At 27.9% G+C, this 20,934-nt stretch overlaps 1 protein-coding gene across 1 annotated transcript; it reads right to left on the reverse strand.

Annotated features, from left to right (window-relative positions):
• Positions 1-302: 302 nt before the first annotated feature.
• LOC129301682 (GDSL esterase/lipase At5g55050) lies at positions 303-8,803 on the reverse strand. Its single transcript, XM_054940277.1, has 5 exons — positions 8,487-8,803; positions 6,770-6,915; positions 3,292-3,525; positions 1,979-2,225; positions 303-600 (listed from the first exon to the last, which is right to left on the reverse strand). Exons 1-5 carry the CDS (start codon positions 8,740-8,742, stop codon positions 380-382), a joined length of 1,104 nt encoding a protein of 367 aa, XP_054796252.1. The 5' UTR covers positions 8,743-8,803; the 3' UTR covers positions 303-379.
• Between the last annotated feature and the right edge of the window lie 12,131 nt (positions 8,804-20,934).

Genomic DNA, 20,934 nt, shown 5'->3' on the forward strand with positions numbered 1-20,934 from the left:
ATAGAAAAAATGATTACTTTTTATTTTGCTTTAGTCAATAGTCTAATCAAAATAATTATTTTTCAACCCACAGTCAGTAAAGTCAAATATACAATCGAACAGCTAGGCCTCCAATTTTTCTTGACCGTACATGATAACTTGTTGAACTGAAATATGTCACAAATAAATAAATAAATAAATACCATGGAACTAGACCAGTCCTATGGTTTTCGTCATGAAAATTCTAAAAATCGTATTTAATTTCTTTCCATTATTCTTCATGTGTGCGTAGCTATATATGAAATGTGGACGAAGCTAAATCGTAGAAGAAACAAGAGGAATTTAATTAATATGGTTTTTTTTGACTGAAATTTAATTAATATGGTTAAAGCCAAGTAATTCAGAGGTGTAGAAGCTCTTTCAAAGTAATTGGTGAAGTGTATTGTGATGGTCCATTGAAAATTTTATCGACGAGGATACGAGAAGCTGTTTCGGTAGGATGGTACTGATCCCAGAAGACGTGATCTTTTCTGTTGGAACAAAATTTGGTCACTGGCAAGCATGGAGCCCGAGCTCTCAGCTCCCCTAGCCCACAGCATGCTGCTCTTACCTCAGAAAATCCTGTCAGTCACACCAACCGTATGTGTGTATAAATAAATATATATATATATATATATATATTATATAATTAAAAGGCAGATTCACAACTTAAAAAAAAAAAGTTGTTTTACAACTTTAAAATTAACATTTTACATTGATTTTGATAACAGTGTAAAAACAAGTGGTGTAAAAAGTCTTTTTTTATGCCAATTATTAAATTTAAAAAAACAAGTTATCACTCTCCCTATATGAATGGACATAACAAAAGGAAAAGGTAATAAAATAATCAAATATTATAATGACTATATCTGTATTTCAGAATACACTATATTTCACCTAAAATTAATTATTTGGCGAAAAAATATTTTTTATTATATTTTAAAACAAAATAATTTATATATTATTTTTTTATTTAACAAGTCAAAAGTGACTTTTTTAAAATATGATCATGAAATATTTTTAAAAAAAGAAAATGATTTTGTTTGCCACAAGATTCCAACGAGACGAAAAGAATACAAGCATGGATACAAGGAAGATTGGGGATGGATGCGAGGGAGAGGTGTGAAAATGATGGTTGCCGGTTGAAAAGATGCATAGACGCCAAGGAGAGGGATATATTATTGTTTTATTTAACAAGTCAAAAGTGACTTTTTTAAAATATGATCATGAAATATTTTTAAAAAAAGAAAATGATTTTGTTTGCCACAAGATTCCAACGAGACGAAAAGAATACAAGCATGGATACAAGGAAGATTGGGGATGGATGCGAGGGAGAGGTGTGAAAATGATGGTTGCCGGTTGAAAAGATGCATAGACGCCAAGGAGAGGGAGAGAGGGTGGTGTGTGAAATCCAAGTTTATTCAAATTTTCCTCTCAAAATCTCTCCACGCACGAGAGAAAATTTTAGAGAAAAATGTGATGAATTCCACACCATGTGTTCTTCCTCCCACACTGTTATGGAGAAAAGTTATATCATCTCCTATTTTCTTTCCTAACATTATTTTTTTACATTTTTTCTTTCCATTCAAAGAAAGCATGAGAGTATAATTAGAATATATAAGATAAACACAATTTTTTATCCTCATACTTTACTTGCATTTTACTTTTAATCTCTATATTTTTTTAATATTTTAGGTTTTTATACTTTTATTTTTTATTATTTTGGATCCTTTCAAGGTTCCTACACTTTGCTCATAGAGGGATTGAAAATAATGAAAAATAAAAATGTAAGAACCTAAAATGCCGAAAAAAAATATAGGGATCAAAAGCCAAATACGAGTAAAGTACCGAGACCAAAATTTATATTTACCTGAATATATATATATATATATATAACCTAAACTTTGCTCTGTACTTTAAATCAAATATTATGGTAGGGAGTGAGTAGTATATGACATACCATGAGTGGAAGGATTGAGAATGAGATCGTCATTGGCGGCGTAGGTATCAAAGAAAGTGTAGGCAAGACCATGGTTCTGGGATTGCCATTCCTGTAACATTGATTTGAGGCCTTCATTGTATTTGAGTGCCCAGAAATTGATTTCTGCTTCACATTCTGTATTGTTCTTCAACCTACGCGCTGGGCAGCACCCGACGGCCCCTATTCCTGCTATCTCAAACTTGCGTCCCCCATTCTCATATATTCTCTGCCACGTTAATTAGAGTGAAAACCCATGTTATGAAATTAATTGAATTGGCTATTGAATCAGTCGGGTTACTAGTTTACAGTCGGATCGTGGTTTGAACTGTATGATCTAATTGATCATAAATAAATTAATATATTTTAAATATTGTATGTTTAAAGTAAAAGAAAATCATCTATTGTAACAAAAATAAATGTTTAAATTTCAAACAAAATAGTATATAATGAAAAATAATATCCATCAATATTATATCATTTTCATCTAAAATATATATAATTATTTAATAATTTATAATTCATAAGTTTAAAATATACATACATACATATACATATATAAAATTCATACATATTTCTTACATTTTTTTATTTTATAATACTTATTAGGTGTAAATATGTATAAATTATGATTTAAAAATATGAATTAAAAATAAAAATAATATTACCAGTTCAACTAGTTGCTAGCTGGTCTTACTGGTTTCAGTTTTCTATAGTGACTAAATGAGATTTGAAATTGATTTCCAATTCAACCAGTTGAATCGGCCAATGCAATCCGATTTTAATAATAGTGGTTAAGACATAATATTTAATTATTAAAGAATATATATATATACATATGGACTATATGGTTAGTTGATTAATAAATAAATTAAAAGATTAAATGTCAAATTTGTTTTTAAATTATAGATCCAAGAACATATGAGACCTTTAATTTATTTTCAGTGCAATATTCATCTTCAACATCTCAAAATGATATAATATTGTTCTTATCGTTAATAATAATGTTAGCTTTAACTATTAGTTGATCAAATAATTACAGTAAAGGATTTCAAAAATTACAGAAAATAACTAAAAAGATTTTGTAAATTTTTTTCAATAGTTTTTTGGATCTTTGTCTATATTTTTTTATTTTTTTATAATTTTTTAATTAACTAATAATGAAAATTAACTTGATGTTGTATCCTTTTTTAAAATTAAAAAAAATATCATAATAAAAATGAATTTAGAGTTCATATGTTTCTAGACTTATATTTTAAAGTTGAAATTGTTTATTAGCTCTAAATTAAAGTTACCTGTAGCTGTGCTCTTAGGGAGAAAAGCATGGAATCCAGGTACTGCTGAGGGGTGCTTTTGTGACGGAGGTTGGAGGAATCGAAGTAGCCGGAGAGATCGTTGCTGCCAATCACGACGGTGAAGATGGAACTTGAGAGATGCTCCTGTAAAGCTGACTCTCCTATTTGCTTTAACATTTCATTGTGCGCTTCCACGTAGTAATCCACTTGCTTCCTCAAAGGAATTGACTGCTTCTGGAAAATACCGAAATAATGATTTAAAAAAAATTAAAACAACCGTCCTAGATTGGAAAGATGATTTGTTGCCAATAAATTTAATTTTTTAATTTTCATTCAAAGTATTTCTAAAAACTTTTTTTTTTTAAATTGTGAAGATTGCAATATTTGAAAATCAAGATTGGGTTCTGCCTGTGTAGAGCTGAAAGTAATGAGGACTGGCCCAGTTTTCAAGGGTTTAAACTTTAAATCCATAAGCTTGTTTATTCTAAATTTATATTTTTTTTTTTTTTCTAGCTCAATTCTCATCGACATGACTCAACGTCTTGAAAGCCGTCATAATTTTTTTAAAAAATTAAGTTTTTAACTATATTAATGCATATATAATAAACTCCGGAAGATATAAATTAAATGCTTAAATGACAATAATAAACTCTAAAGTATAACTAGAATAATATTGACCCCAAAATAAAATGTAAATTTTTTTATTTAAATTTTTAATTATGTTAATATACAATTTAACTAATTGTGTTATCTTTATTTATTAATTCAAAAATTAAAATAAATCAAAACAATTTCAATCATGTCATTTTTGAATATTAACAATTTCAAACAAACAATTTTCAATAATTTCAAATATATGTTAACCAGGAAAAAAAAAGTGAGAAAAATATAGAACCCAAAAAGATTAGCTGGAATCCATTTTTTATGTTGGCCGCATTTTAGTTTATATATGACAGCTAATTAGATAGTACTAGTTTTCTACAAATTTTATATTACATAGGATCAACGTCAAATTGACAATCCAAATTCTTTTCATATCATTGCCCATTAAATTTTTTGCAATAACCTAGTTCCAATTTGTAGATTTCAAATTTTCTTGGGTAAATAAGTAAACTACTCCATAAACTTTACATTTAATAACATCATAAATCTTTACTTTATTTATTATACAAATTATTTTCTTAACTTTTAAAAATTATACAATCTAGCATTTATTGTTAACAAAAGTTAACTTGTGAATCAAATGATCAGAAAATGAAATGACAAAAAGTAACTTTTATTTCATTTTGAGTTCCTTTTAGTGTCATTTTCTAGTCAATTAAAAATTAAAATTAAGGTCCAGACTATACCATTGAGAGTTAAATTTATACAATAAATAAATTTCAGATATATAGTGCCACTTACATTGCAAAAAACTGTGCTTTTGAGGCTTTTTTTTTTCAAAGCATTTTTAATTAATTAACCTAAAGTTTAAGAGAGAATTTGGTTATTTACTTATTTTTATTAACTAGGGGTGATCAATCCTAACCTTCACTGTTATCTCAGCCTGTAATATTTGGTAGTTATATGTATAGCTAAACTAGGTTCCTATTTGGGATTTGGGAAGATGGGCAAACATTAGCATCATTCGAGGTAAACGTAAGAATTAGCCGTTATTTTTTTTTTTTTTTTGGGGGAGATCAATGAATTAGCACTTGATGTTATAACAATTAATCTGTTAAGCTTGAAACAGTATTTTATGATTTATTATTGAATTGGTTCCAATTTAATTATATATTTCTTTTGTTAAAAAATATAAGGTATTTTTAACTGAATTTCACTCCCAATAAAGTAGTTATTTATGTTTAAACTAACCCTATATTTTTATATTTATCCATATTTAATAAAGTATTTGAACCTAAAAAATTATAAAGTAATCTATTCAATTGAGATATTTTTTTAAAAAAATAAGGATCATATCTTAAAAGACTTAAAAGACTTTATATTTTTTAACATTCAACTTCTCAAAAATTTGTCTCACATTTTTTAATGGAAGGATTATTGGTTGTGTAGGATAAAAATAACAATACAAGCACAAAATGCAATTCCAAATTAAATCAATTTAATATGATACTAATGATATATATGTTTTTTAAAACATTTAAGAAATAAAGAGATAAAAACATGAGATATGTTTAAAAAAGACAATGAATAAATTCTTATAATTGAAAAGCTTCCAAAGTTAGTTTTTTGAATTAAATTAATTTACAAAACTAAGCTTAGTACATTTTTGAATTACCTCTTAATTAAGATTGGGGTGGCCCAGGCCTCAATTGAAAGCTGAAAAATACATTAAATTCTATTTTGATTAAAAAAAATTTCAAAAGTGTTCGGTTTAATTTCAAATGAGCGTTTTTCCTAAAGCTATAAGCTATTTGATGGAGCTTCCCCCCCCCCTCTCTCTCTCTCAACGAGCATTCTGATTTTTCTCTCTCCTGCTTATCTTCTTCTTTTTGTCCACAGCCTTGTGCAAATTTTCTGTCTCTTTCACATGTTTCCTTCCTCTCTCCTCCTAATTCAAAACTAGCCTTTATTCGACTTGCTCACCACTCACAAACTCAACCCACGCTGCTGACAAATTTAGAATCAAAGCTTCTTCATCTTTTAAGAATTTGCATAATATCCACTCTTCAATTGATCAGGATCACATGCAAATGACTTGGGTGCAGATGCCATATCCTTCGGGCGATACACAAACCTCAGATATTCGGGAGATCAAAAGTAGTGGGAGTTGGTGACTTGGTGTTGCCAGCAAGAGATGAAGGTGAGAGAGGACTTTTGAGGGAGGGATCCATACAAAGATGAAAAGGGAAGATGTGACATGTGTGGTGCTATTATGGACGACACTGTGAAAGATAAGATGGGAAGGGGGAGAAAAAGAAAGGTGATGATATTGGAAGACAAAGAAGAGGCCAATTTGTCAAGATCTCTATTTTATTAAATTATTAGTTTGTTTTAAATCTATTTGATTTTTTTATTTTTTTCTTGAAAAATATTAAAATGATTCACAAAAATTTACTCCCTCCCTTATTATTATACGTAATTTTTTTAATAGAGACAAAGTTAAATTTTTTTTATCATTTAATTCTACCTTTTTTAAAAATTAAGATTTTTAATTTATCAAAGTATTTTATAACCTCAGTTAAATTTAGGGAGAAAAGCTAAATTTATTAACCTCAGTTAAATTATAATCTCAATTGTAAATTTTTTAATTTAAATGCACGTTTGATCACAGTACATAAATAGCATAACGCTAAAAATAATGATGATATGCATGGAGTGAAATTTTGTGGCTTGTGCTATGGCAGAAGAAAGTATATAGATTTTATTAATTTTAAAAATTGTATTATGAAAATAAATAATTAATTAATACACATACATACGCACATTTACATATGTGAAAAATATTCTTAGAAAAAAAAAATTAAAGGGCACTTACATAACGTTGGTCAGAGCCATCGAATATTCCAGCACCTGCTGAGGCGAAGCTCGCACCGCCCACGATGGAAACATTGTCTTTGTTGGCTTTTGACTCAGAAACCAGAGATAGGTAAGGTGGTGAAGTTGGCAAACCTAATTCCTCAGCTTCCATATATCCAGTCATAAACCAACAAACAATACGTTTTAATATTTTAAGTTGAAACATTCTCTTTAAAATTAAACATATGATTTAAATAAATGGAAGTTAAATATTTATAATTAAACCACCAAAATAAAAAATTTAAACTATCATCAATGGAACCAACAATTGCAAAATTAGAAAAAATATAAATCCTGAACTATATCAAACTCCATCATTAATATCCTTCATTGACTATTTTAAACTTGAAATATTTTAAAATCTATCTCTTAAAATCGTACATCCATATATAGACACAGACAACGCCCATGCTTTATCAAAACTGAGAAATTTATGGACTAAATAGTGCCCTTGCCTTTCATAAGATATAAATTTTCTCGCCGTACTCTTTGGACCATCGTGTAATTTTAGATTCTTTCATTTCACTTTCCTTTTCTTAATTTTTTTTTCTATTTTTTTTCTGAGAAAGCTTACAGTTTAGCTTTACAAACTTTATGAAAGTTAGTTCATGACTCCAATGTTCTGTTTTTTTTTTCATTTTTTTTTTGGGGCCAAATGACTCCCATGTTCGGGTGTCCGATCTCTTTATGCTTTCTGGATGTCATTACAATAAAAAATGGGTTTCTTCTACACAAAGGTGCCAAACAAAATATGAAAATATTATCTGTGGTCTTATAAAGGGATGTGTGTGCGTGTTTATATATTGAGGGATAGATCGAAGCTATATAAACTAAACTACAAAAGAAAAAGACTCACAAGTCAGAAATTGCATAGCCATACATGTTAGCATCGGAGAGCACTGTTATGATTAAATTCGAACGACCTAACTCTTAAATTAAAACTTATTTTCTCTGAAAGTTGACAATTTTTTTTTTCATAAATTAGTGATTTGCTTATGAAACAACAAAAAAGCAAAAGAAAAATAATTCAAATTTAAGTCGTTCAATTGCATGATTGTAATTGAAGAATGACCCAGGACTTATCCTAATTGAGAGAGTCTAAATTATATTATCATTATTCAACCAAATGTCATTTTTTATTGTTCTTTTTATGATAATATATAGAAGAACCAGTTCTCTCTTATCTTTCTTTTCGATAAAAATATTTTTTCTTCTATATATATATATATATATATATCCTAAATATTCTTGAACCAACGATATACTAACAGGATGTAAACCTGTTGTTATCTGATATGATATATAACCAGAAACTTCGATTCCATACAAAAGACATCATTTTAATATTAGGATGACAGAAAACATCATTTTAATTGATAAAGCAATGATATCATGCACGTCATGTTAAATATTCATTAGTAAATGTGGTGAGTGACATGAGATAAAAGAACTAAACTAAAGGCTTCAACAAAAAAGTAGAAAAAAGAAAAGAAATAGATTTTTTACTTATAGTTTAGAATCGAAATAACCTATAATCCAAAAGAAAAGGACAGCAACAACAAAAAAATCAAAATCAAAATCAATAGACACTCAGAGAGAGACACATATAACAGTGAACATTCGAAGTTCTTGTGAATGATGAATTAAAAAATACGAATAGATTTGAATGAACTGACCGATGAAATCTGCGGCGTTTTTGCCATTACTGAACCTTCCGGTAGGTTTCTTGGAGGGAAAATCAATGCCGTAAGGAAAATGGTTGGCCTTCACAATGGAAAGCTTGAGGTAATTGTTGTTGCCAACATCCACAAGTGAGTCTCCGAACACATACAGAGCTGAAGCCTTTTGATTTTGAGCCTCACAATAATAGTTCAAGAAGAAGAAGAAGAAGAAGAAGAAGAAGAAAGTGATATAATAGACAGAGCAAGTCATATTCTTCGTGAGAGTTGTAAGTTCTTCAAGCGACTTGTGTGGAGTGGAGGGAGTGGGGAGAAACAAGGAAAGGGTCGGCTTTTAAAGGCTTATCTATCGGATGAGCTGCATACACGTTTTGGTGTGAAAACAAGAATTTTTGGTTCAAAAACCTGTATCTGGATAGTGAGATTTACAAACAAAAAACAAAAAAAGTTGTTCATTTTAACAGAAAATTTTAACTTTAAAAATAATAATTATATTTCAATAAGAGAATTGTTTATTAAATAGAAAATATTATTACTATTGTCAATTTAATAAAAAAAAATATTATGTGTTTCAGGTAAATTAAAAATCAGTCAATTCATACAGAACATATTTTTTAGAGTATTTTTTTGATGATTAATTAACCATATATTTTAATGGGTTAAGCGTTATTTTTGTTCGTTAACTATAGGCAAAAAATAATTGAGTTCCTTGAACTTGGCTTGGTATCATTTTTGTCTCTTAACATAAAAGATTTCCTTTCCCAACACTCCAACGTTAACATACTCAACGATTCTACAAAGTGGGTCCTGCATATAATTTTTTAAAAATATTTTTAATATAAAATGTTGCTTGTGGCTTGGGCTCTATGTGAATATTCTATTTTATCCAGCCTTTTAAATGTAAATTAAAAATAAATAAAAAAGCCTAATAAAATAAAATAAAATAAATAAGGAAATAAAAGTGTTTTTGTGATTAAAAAAAATTCTTTCCCTTTTTATTGACCTCAAATCGTTTCAATCACGTTTCCATCCAACTTGACTTAATTAAGGGAAAGTCAAGAAATTTCAAAAGTCAAATTAATTAAATTCTGATTTGAAGTGATTATGACTTTATTGGAATTGGGTTTAATTGAGGGAAAATCTGAGGGAATTTTGTCTTGATGGGGTCATTAATGAAGGACAAACTTAATTGAGCCTTTAAAAAGGAAGAGAAAGGGACATAGAGATGGATAGAAAAATTGAGGAAAATTTGGAGAGTAAAAAAGCATAGATTGGAGGCACAAAGTTTGAGAGACGAAGGGATACTGGAGTTGGAGTGAAGCATAGAATAGTTCTTGGGAATGTTATTCTCATTTACACATTAATTCTTGTGCATTTATAATGCTCTGTTGTCCCATCAGATTAGTATAGACAAGCAAATTTACACACTACTATAAAATTAAGCTTTGGTAGGGTTTAAAATTTTAGTTTCATGATGTTTATAAAATACTATAAGATCTAATATTATAATAAATATTAGGTGGTATTTCATTAATTATTAAAATGCCTCAAGACTTATGACAGAGTGAGGGTATTTCTTTATGCAAATGCCACCTCTCTCAGCTTTAAAAAAAAAAAAACCCAAGAGATGTGGCATTTATTTCATATTGAAATGTCACATGTGTTCTGCAAATGAGGTAGCATTTTCAATAAGAACAAACGTCATCACTGTGAAACAATTTTTAAAAAATTAAAAATCATACAGAGGTGATGTTTCTACAATTTGCAAACGTCATCTCCATCATTTTATTTTATTTTAATTTAAAATAATATAGGTGGCATTTTTGGAATAGAAAAATGCCGCCTATATTCTTTTAGAAAGGTGGTGTCTTTTCATAGAAGAAATGCCTCCTCTATGAATTTTAGTAAAAATTAAGATAGGTGGCATTTCTCATAAAATAAATAAATTTTATAAAATATTACACACCAAAATTTTCACCAGAACAACAAATCCAACAATATACAATCAGTTCAAAAATTTGTAAATAATTCAATTATACAATAAAAAATTATACAACATATATTTGAAGTACAAAAAAGTAGTTCACAATATTAATATGTCTAAGCTCCCTAACTAGCTGGGTCAAGATATCTAAAATAATCCTTAAATCTTACAAAAGTATACAACGAATACCAAAGTTTTAGTATCCTAACTTCAAAACAAATGATAATAACTCGTCAATTAGATCATAAATTTGCTTTTCACTATATTTCAAGCATTCTATGTCCTCAAAGTACTACAAAATATATTAAAAAGAAGAAGTCATATAAATTTATAATTAAAAATTATATAATCTGAATAAAATTAAATAAAATTAGATAAATTTTCATACCTTAAATGGATAAAAGTTTGACCATGAATGATCACATCCTTTATGAATGTCATAATGTAGTGCCCATAATCATTATCATTTGGTTGAAAAGGGCACTGAAAAATTACCAAAAAATAATATAAATTTATGTAGTAAATAAATTTATTTTTCATAATTCAATAAAATATTTCATGTATAAATTAATATACCATAATCTTTGTCCATTGATAACTTTTTGATAAATATTTATTTCTTGAAAAGGAGGCTCTTTATAACCACAAAAGTTGTTTAATACCCTACCAAAACAAAAAATAAAAGGTTAATCAATGATAATTGATGCAAATATATATGAATATGTAAAATGATTCTTATAAATATAAATACTTTCTCTGGTCCTATTTATACGGCAGAGAGAGAAAAAATTTTTTAGTCCTATTTATAAATCATGTAATTAAATTTTCATCATAAATTTCTTCTTTTACCCTCTATTGAATATTAGAAAGAGAAAATTGTTATTAAAGTATATATATTTAATAGGGGCAAAGTTAAGAACTTATTAAATTTGAAGACAGAGTTAATGAGTTTTAAGGTTTTCTTTGATATTAGTAAAACATGTTGAAAATGATTTGTAAATAAAGCTAGAGGAGTACTTACTTATTAAATAACCTTAACATATTAGGATGATCTATCAGCACACCTTTAGATAGAGGATCGAGATAATAAATTAAAGGTAAAAGAACAGCCACAGGATTGATAACAATCAAAATTCAATGTTTTCTAAAAAAATTAAACTTTGATTATGTCTTAATAAAATTGAGGTATCTAACACAACAGTTAATTAAAAAAGTAATTAATAAAATACTTACTCTATATTGTAAGATATTAAGAATAACATATTTTTTTAAACTTCAGCATTTTTTGTGAATATTTCTTTTAGAAGATTTACTTGTTCAGATGCACTCAATGTTGACTCATGACTAATATCATGAGAGCTAATAAATGAAAATCCATTCTCTTTCTCTGTGTCTTTTGAAAAAGAAATGTACAAATACCTTGATAAATAGAAAAAAAATGTATTAAAAGAAGAGATCTTATGAAACAAGTAATTATTGGTATACACTCATTCACTAGATACATCATTTTTCTCCCATGTCTTGTTCAACGTGTATAACTTTGATCAATTCCGTCACATATTAAATAATCTAACAATTCAATTTGAGTAATTATCTTTCCATAGCAACAAGTTAAGCAAGGACATAAAATTTTATTTGGATCTTTCACATGCTGAATTGCAAAAGTAATAAACTCTTCCACCACATCCCTATATTCTTTTAACAATCAATTAGCAAATTTCCACATTTAGTCTATACCCTCTACTTATTGATATTCATTTATATCCATCAACTCAAGTAATAGACAACCATTGACATCTAATGCAACTAATTAATTAAATTAGAATACAGTCTAGCTAATTAAAAACATGACAAATTAAACTTGAACAAATGTGAACAAATTAATTTGACATTTTAAAAAAAATTGGCAACATAACAAACTAAAAATGAAAATTTTTCAAGTATTAAATCATCTATTTAATAATTGTAATTTCATCAGGAATTAATTTAACATTTTTTTGCATGCAAAATAATTGTTTTAGGTAAATTCAAGTCCTAAAAACCACATTAATATTCCATAGTTGATAAAAAATTAAATAAAATTAAATGATAATAAAAATCAAATTATTTTAGGTAATTAATGAATAATTATCTAGGTAAATTCAAGTCCCAACAGCCACATTAACATTCAATAGTTGATAAATAAATAAATAAAATTAAATAATAATAAAAATAAAATTATTTTAGGTAATTAATGAATAATTATTTAGGTAAATTCAAGCCCCAAACAACCACATTGATATTGAACAATAAATAAATCAATAAATGAAATTAAATGATAATATATTCACAATTAAAAAATTCATAATAAAAAAAGGGTACCATGAGGAGGGAACAAGATGAACCACGGGCTATCAGAATTAAGGAAACAAAGTTGGGACCATGAGCTGAAGACCAATATGAGCACGAGCAGAAATGAGGGATCACAAGATAAAAAAATTTAAAATAAATTTGTAGGGACCTTGGAGCATATAAAGACAGAGATGGAAAAATAAATATGATGAAAAGAACTTACCTTGAGCTAACAAGCTGAGAGTAAAGTGAGGAAGCAGGGAGAAGATGTGGGTGAGCTGAGATAGATGAGCTGAGGGCTGTGGAGTTGTGGAGCGTGGGTGAGCTATGAATTTGAGAAAGCACACATGAGCTGAGGGCTACATGAGCTGAGGGTCTGTGGACAAGTTGTGGGTTTGTGGGTGAGCTAAGGGCGAAGGGAGGAAGGTGGCAAAGCTAAGGGGTGAGAAACCACAAGTTGAGAGGGGTGAGATGGCAAGCTAAGAGGGGCAAGCTATAGGGTGGGGGGGACCACAAGTTGAGGGAGAAAGCTGGAGGGACCATGTGCTGAGGGAGAAAGCTGTTAGGGGTGACCAAATGTATAACTCAGCTTTTTCAAACAAGCTGAAATTCAAACAGAGAGGTGGCAATTCTTAATGGGCAATCACCACCTCTCCCAATGATTTTTGAATTAAAAAGATATTTAATATATTTAAAAATTATTAAATATATATAAATCACAAACTTTTAGTTAAATATAAAAATTAATTACATTATTACAAATTATTTATGTTATGAAAATAAAATATATTAGCAAATAAAATGAATAATAATTTTCTAAAAGAAGTGGTGTTTCCAATATAAGGAAACACAATTGGAAACACAACCTCTTTGAAGGTATTTAATAAAAATTTTTATTATAAAATATATAATTAAATAACATAAATATATATATTTATATTATATAAATTATATATGTTATAAAAGTAAATATTTTACAAAATAACATAAATAATAAAAATATAAGAGAGGTAGCATTTTTATTTATTGGAAACACCACCTCTCTTTTAGTATTTATTAAAAAGTATATCATTAAATAATTTCATCAAATAAAATATGTAAATAAATATTTTATTATATTAAAAAATATATATAATAAAAATAATTAAATAAGAGTGGTGGTTTTTTCAGAAAAATGCCACCTCTCTAAAGGTAGTTAATAAATTTCTTTAATAAAATATAAAATTAAATAACATAAATATATATTTATATTTATATTATATAAAATATATATGTTATAAAATTATATATTTTAAAAAATAACATAAATAATAAGAATATAAGAGAGGTGGCATTTCTAACTTCTAAAAATTTCACCTCTCTTTTAATATTTATTAAAAAATATATCATTAAATAATTTTACTAAATAAAATATATAAATAAATATTTTATTATATTAAAAAAATATATATAATAAAAATAATTAAATATAAGAGAGGTGGCATTTCCAATATAGGGAAAAGCCATCTCTCTGAAGGTATTTAATAAAAAATTTAATAAAATATATAATTAAATAACATAAATATATATTTAGATTATATAAATTATATATATTTTAAAATTAAATATTTTATAAAATAATATAAATAATAAAAATATAAGAGAGGTGGCGTTCCTAAATTTTAAAAATGCCACCTCTCTTCTAGTATTTATTAACAAATATATCATTAAATAATTTTATCAAATAAAATATATGAATAAAGATTTTATTTTATTAAAAAATATTTATAATAAGCATAATAAAATATAAGAAATGTGGCATTTCTAAAGCTTCAAACACCACATCCCTTTATATATTTATTTAAAAATACATATTATCCAGAAATTTTATGAAATAAAATATTTAAATAATTATGTTATGTTATACAATAAAATTTATTATAAATATAATAAAATATAAGAGAGGTGGCATTTCTGAATTATGGAAATGCCATCTCTCTTCCAGTAATTATTAAAAAATATATTCAATTTAATTTAATTTAATACAATGTATAAATAATTATATATCTAATAAAATAATGATTAATGAATAAAAACATTATATTATGTTTATTACGAAATAATATGAAACTAATTAATTACAAAATATTAGTACTTAAATTATAATTAAATTATTACATACATAATATAACAATTAATTCTTGTTAAATACATTTTATTTATTCATTATAAATAAAAAAAATAACCAAATCAATAACTTAATGAAGAAAATAAAATTCATCTCAAAATAAAGAGGTGAGGCCACATGTATTATTAATTATTATTAGTTTTTTGAATAAATTCTTATGAATAATTAATCTTTCATATTATCTAAAAAATTCTTTTGATATGATTAAAAAATTATTTATAAATATAAATTTTTTAATAATAAGAAGAGAGGTGGCGTTTCCGGTAATTACAAACACCACCTCTCTTAATTTATTAAATGCATATTTTAAAAAGAAGAAAGGTGGTGTTTTAATATTTTAGAAACACCACTTCTCAAATCTTAATTAATTAATTATGAATATATTTTTTATTAATGAATTAAATAATTATATTTAAATTATTATATGATCTAATAAAACAATATAGGTAAGTTAAAACAAAATAGACAGATGGTGTTTTATTACTGAATTGCCACAAATATTGTTACTGAACTCAAAGTTGTGGCATTTCATTTAATAAATGCTACATAATATTATTTACTTAAATTGAAAATAAAAAGAGTAATTTAAAGCGATGGTATTTGATAAAAGAAATGCCACCAAACATATTTAGAGTTAATATTAATGTCATTTATTTTTTTATTGCTACGAAATGCATGTTACTAACTACCATTTCTGTAGTGACACTTGTTAAAATAGTACCAGTTTAGATATGATGAAGTTATCTGCACTGATTATTTAACTGATGTAGTTATTGGAAAATCTACATCAATTCTAAACCTAGTGTAGATAACAAATTGTATACATAATTTTTTTTAATAAAGTACGATATCTACACCGATTCTAGTGTTAACCGGTGTAGATGATAGGATATCTAAGTCATCTACATGGATCATATCCAAAATCGGTGTAGATATTTAACTAATCTACACTGGTTATGGCCACAACTGGTGTAGATAGCTCATTTTTTTAAAAAAAAAAGTAGCCTCATTTTTTCATTTACCCCAGCCATAATGGCTGCAATATAAATAATCCTATATTAATCAAACATCTAACGGCCATACAATCAAACAATAACTAGCCAAATAATTATATATTGTTCAAATCAAATGAATTTGAAATTACGCACAATTCCAAACACATAAAACATAAATTGTCAACTAAGTTATCATGCACACAACTACATATACAAAGGTTTCCTACAACTACACAACTTACTCTTCTAAAGAATGATTATTATAAAGATCTAATATGAAGAGGCCCCAATGCTGCCTAATTTGATGGATCTTTGAATTTGGAAATGGAGATGGACTATTAAACATATGAAAAGATTAGGATAAAGGAATTAAATTAGCAATTCTAAGAACAAATAAATAAATAACACTTAAAATTATATTTAGCTCCTTAGTGGACTTAGTTAAGCTGGTCGTGATGATATTATATGCATGTCTCAACACATAAAAGCCATACAAATTAGTAGAGGGTTGTTGATAGCTCCATGGAATAAAACAACATTGCTCTAATTATACTAAAAGAAAGCTCTATCATCAAAATTACATCAAATAAAAACATGTACTACTTGTTACCTTTGGTGTTATCTATGTAGAATCCTTGACATCATGTGGGGCCTTGTCCAATCAAACTTGCTAGCCAATTCTTATAGCCTTTAAAAAGGAAATTGTGCAGAAAATCTAGTTTGGCCTTTGGTCATGCTTCATGTCATATCTCTCACTACAAAGATCATCTTAATGTGAAATATATCTTATTACTCTAACATCTTTTTAATTATAGTTTATTTATTCAAAATAGAGTTCTATTGATAAAGATATGAACTTTAGAAGTTGAGTGTTGAGATATTAATTTTGTACAACATTTAGTTTTAACCTTCATTCACTCCTTTGATCATATCTCTAAATATACATTGAATTTGAGTGTAAAACTTATTTTATTGAAAACTAGATTTCAAGAACTTTCCAACGATATATAATTTATCAAAATTAGATTAGATTGAGTGAATTAGGATATTATAAAATTATGTATAGTAAAGCAACAAAATCGTGCATGAGAGCAGAAGTCACGCAAGCTTGACTTAGCACCAATGTACAATCTCGCATCAGAACATCTTGCATGCACATGTGAAAATGCACACAGAAGCTTATTTTCATATTGAATAGCCTCTGAATGCTAAATCATGCGTGAAACAACTTGCACACATGTGAGAAATAACCTCTAGAGCCTTGCTTTTCATTTTATAGCATCCATGGTCCAAATCACACGTGAAGACACCTTGGTCCCTTATGTGATTTGTCTTCTGGGCACTACAACATGCATTTTCTTATAAGAAGCATTGGTCACTCAAGATTTTGCACCAACAGCTATAATCACTGTGTAATGATTATAAATGGTCATTTGATGTCTCTAATACTTATTTCACTTCATAAGCTATAAATTTAACACTTCAAACTAATCTTAAGAAGAGATTAATCTCAGAAATCATCAAGCTAGGAAATTCATAATCATATGACTCTTATTATATGAAAATCATTATTCTTGAGCCAATATCATCAATATCTTCATCATTTGAGTATTAAAGCTTCATAGTACTCATAATTACTCTTCTATAGAGTTTCAATTGAGTGATTCATATACTTAAAACTTTTGTAAAGGTGAAGGAAAGATTTCCTTTGAAATCAAGAGAGGATGTTCTCTTGAGAAAAGAAGCTCACCGGTAAAGTGAGTTGTTGTAAAAGCTCACAAGTGCCTAAATTGAACTTGTGAATGTACTGAGGTAGCAAGCACCCACTGAAGCTTGTGTTATAGTGAAGAAATCTCAAGTAATTGCTTAGGGACTAGATGTAGGGTCAAGAGGAGGAGTTGAACCAAGATAAATCATTATTCACAATCTCTCTTTCCTTATCTCTTTATATTTTTAGCAACATTGGTTTTTGCTATATTTTAATGTGTAAAATTAAATTTTATTTATCTACATATTCTTACTCAAACTTTCACATAGAAATTGATTTTACACTTATTGAGCTTGTAGAAATTACTTTAACTTTCTTCCAATAAGAGTTTGATACTTAGATTTGCTAAAACTTTCCTTTGAACATAGTCTTGCTGAAAAGTTTTAAAAGAACCAAAAAATTTTTATAAACACCCAATTCACCCCCTCTTGGGTGTTTTGTCATATCTAACAAGTTAATCACTAAGAAAAATGTATTATAAAACTCCTTGAGCATACTTATTACTTGTAAGATTTCTTCATTGCCAAATTGTGTTTACGATGCAGAAAGCATAAAAATATTATAGAATTGCTCTTCATCAAGAACACTATTAATTGCTAGTATGTATTGCAAAAAAAAAAGTCACCTAAGCAAATATTCGATACCATTATGAACAAATTCAAACATATGTACTTATAGATTGAGAAATAAGGAAAAGTAACACTCCTTTCTGCCTTCACTAAGCCTCTGGTTCATATATGCTTCCTTTACATCTTTAGTGGTCTCCTTATCATTAGTATAGTGTAGGAAAAGAAATTTGTATTTTTTGTCTTTACTCGAGGAAACTAATAATTGATGCAAAAACCTATGAAAATGAAAGCAAGTTAGTTTTAAAAGTTGAATTGTTTAATTTCACTTAAATTTACAAGAAGAAACTTACATCATCCTAATTTGAATGTTTGCCATGGTTAGGTTAGTATCAATGAGAATCTGATAGAGATCCTCATTCTTAACAAAGATTTTATAGTTGTTTAAGCCAGAAAGGTCAAAAATCATTTTAAAACACCGAGGTGGAAACGACCCACCATATGCCATCAACACATTCTTAAAGCATTCATTACAATTAATTAATAAAATTTATTACCAGATCTTGAGGCTTCCTAACAAGTCTCTTTGGCCATAAGCCAAAAATTCCTTTAGCATCTTTGACTGTCTTAATCTCATCAGTGGGGAATGGGACAAGAGCATCATTAATTTTCACCTCTTCAATAGTAACCTTGATAACATCTTCTTGAACTTCCTGAAAGTGGCATTTTGACCCCTTGTGGATGTGACCATGTGCTATTAAGCATTTATCTAGATCCTCCATATACAATTAGCATAGTTCACTATCTGGAGTAGGGTTATCCTCTAAAGGAAGTGGAATGATATTGTTCCCTTTATTGCTTAGATAATAAGTAGGGGATTGGGTCTATGGGCCACTTGGCTCCTTGATTGAGCTCATCATCATCATCATTTCTTCCTTCATCTTTTGTAGCCTAGCTTCAAGAGTAGCCTTAGCCCTTGATTGAGCCAACATGGCATCCAACTCCTCCTTAGTCACAAGCCTTAAAGAATGGCGTTGACAAGGTGGTCCAAATACATTTCTTATGCTCACCCTTAATCTGAATCCCTTAACATGTCTAGGATGCTCTCCTTTCCCTATAGTAATGGTTATGATATCATTCCTTCCCTCTTGGACGAATGATCCATCGAGTTGCTTTTGTTTAAGCTTATCTTATAACATACAAATAAAAAATAATTAGTAATATTTCATATTTAAAATAAGATTACAAATGACAATTATACTTACAATTTTTTGAACAACCTCACGAGCATACTCATTTGAAAAGAATCCGTCCTTCTTCTGGTGAGTGTAAATCCATCTCATTGTGATATATTAAAGATGGTGGAGACAATAGAATAAAAGTATTTGATTGAGCTTGTTCTTCTCTCTTCCTCCTCTTGGCATCCATCAACTCCTTATTGACCAACATATAATTGCCACGAGACTTTGTTTGCAGGTAATTATTCTTCCTTCCAACTTCTTGTGCCTTTCTCCTCCTTTCCTATAAATTAGAATTACAAAATATTCATTATTTTAATAAAGACAATGATATATAACTAAAATGAACCAAAAAATATTAAATTAAAACAAACTAACTCATTAGAGCATCAGGCATAGTCTGAGTTGCATTGAGAAACATATATTAGATACAAGGGTTAGGCCACGACTGTCCTTCTAGCACCTCAATATGTACAAATCTCTTAGCTAGTAATGTCTTGAAACCCCTCCAACGATCATAGGCCTAGGTCATTAACTTATGGTTAAAGTCTATTCTAGTAGGGACATTGTATGTGACCTACAATACATGCCATTGAAATAATTTATGATATAGTGATAAAAAGTGATAAAAGTATGTTTTTCATACATTGATAGCTTCCTAGATCTGTTCCTTCACTTATTCTAGGACATCATCCCATATAGGTGCCAATATACTTGGCTGGCTGCGATCTTGAAGGCTTACAAAACAATAAATTTTACCGCATTAGGCTCGATTACCTTCCAATTGTCATTAAACTAGATTAAAATCTTCTCACCTCTACTCTGACTTAGAGTCAACTTTCTTAATTACGTGCCACTTCTAATAGGCTTTATCACCGTTGGTAGACATGATCAAAGTAGAAAGGTCAAGTTAGTCCTAATTAATGCTCCAATCCTCCATGTTTCTGTTTAGATAATAAATAAAAACATCAGTGATATAGCTAATAAATAAAACATGTTCTAATATGAATAAAACACAACTAATAAATCATACATGTTCTAAATAAATAACTAACTTTTAATATATTTTTAAATAGTAATATTCTCCCATATTCCTTCATGGTCATCATCTCTTGTGTCATGTTCGTCATCCATTTCATCTTCTACATTTAGTATAGGTAAGCCTATTGAGAAAGGAGTCTCAAAAATATTAAAATTTAAACAATCCTTTTTGTCAATATTAACCTCTCTTTTTCCTTCAAGAACCACTTACCATATTTCATTTCTTGTATATGTGACATAAAACATTTTCTTCGCTTGGTCTACCAAAATAAAAGGTCCATCATCAAAACTTAGAGTATTCAAGTTGATTAATGTAAATCCCATCCTATCTTAATAAAAATAATTTTTAACATCA

This window comes from Prosopis cineraria, unplaced genomic scaffold (genome assembly GCF_029017545.1).
Source record: "Prosopis cineraria cultivar Desert tree isolate PC_DT_omini unplaced genomic scaffold, ASM2901754v1 PC2, whole genome shotgun sequence".
Taxonomy (NCBI): domain Eukaryota; kingdom Viridiplantae; phylum Streptophyta; class Magnoliopsida; order Fabales; family Fabaceae; genus Prosopis; species Prosopis cineraria.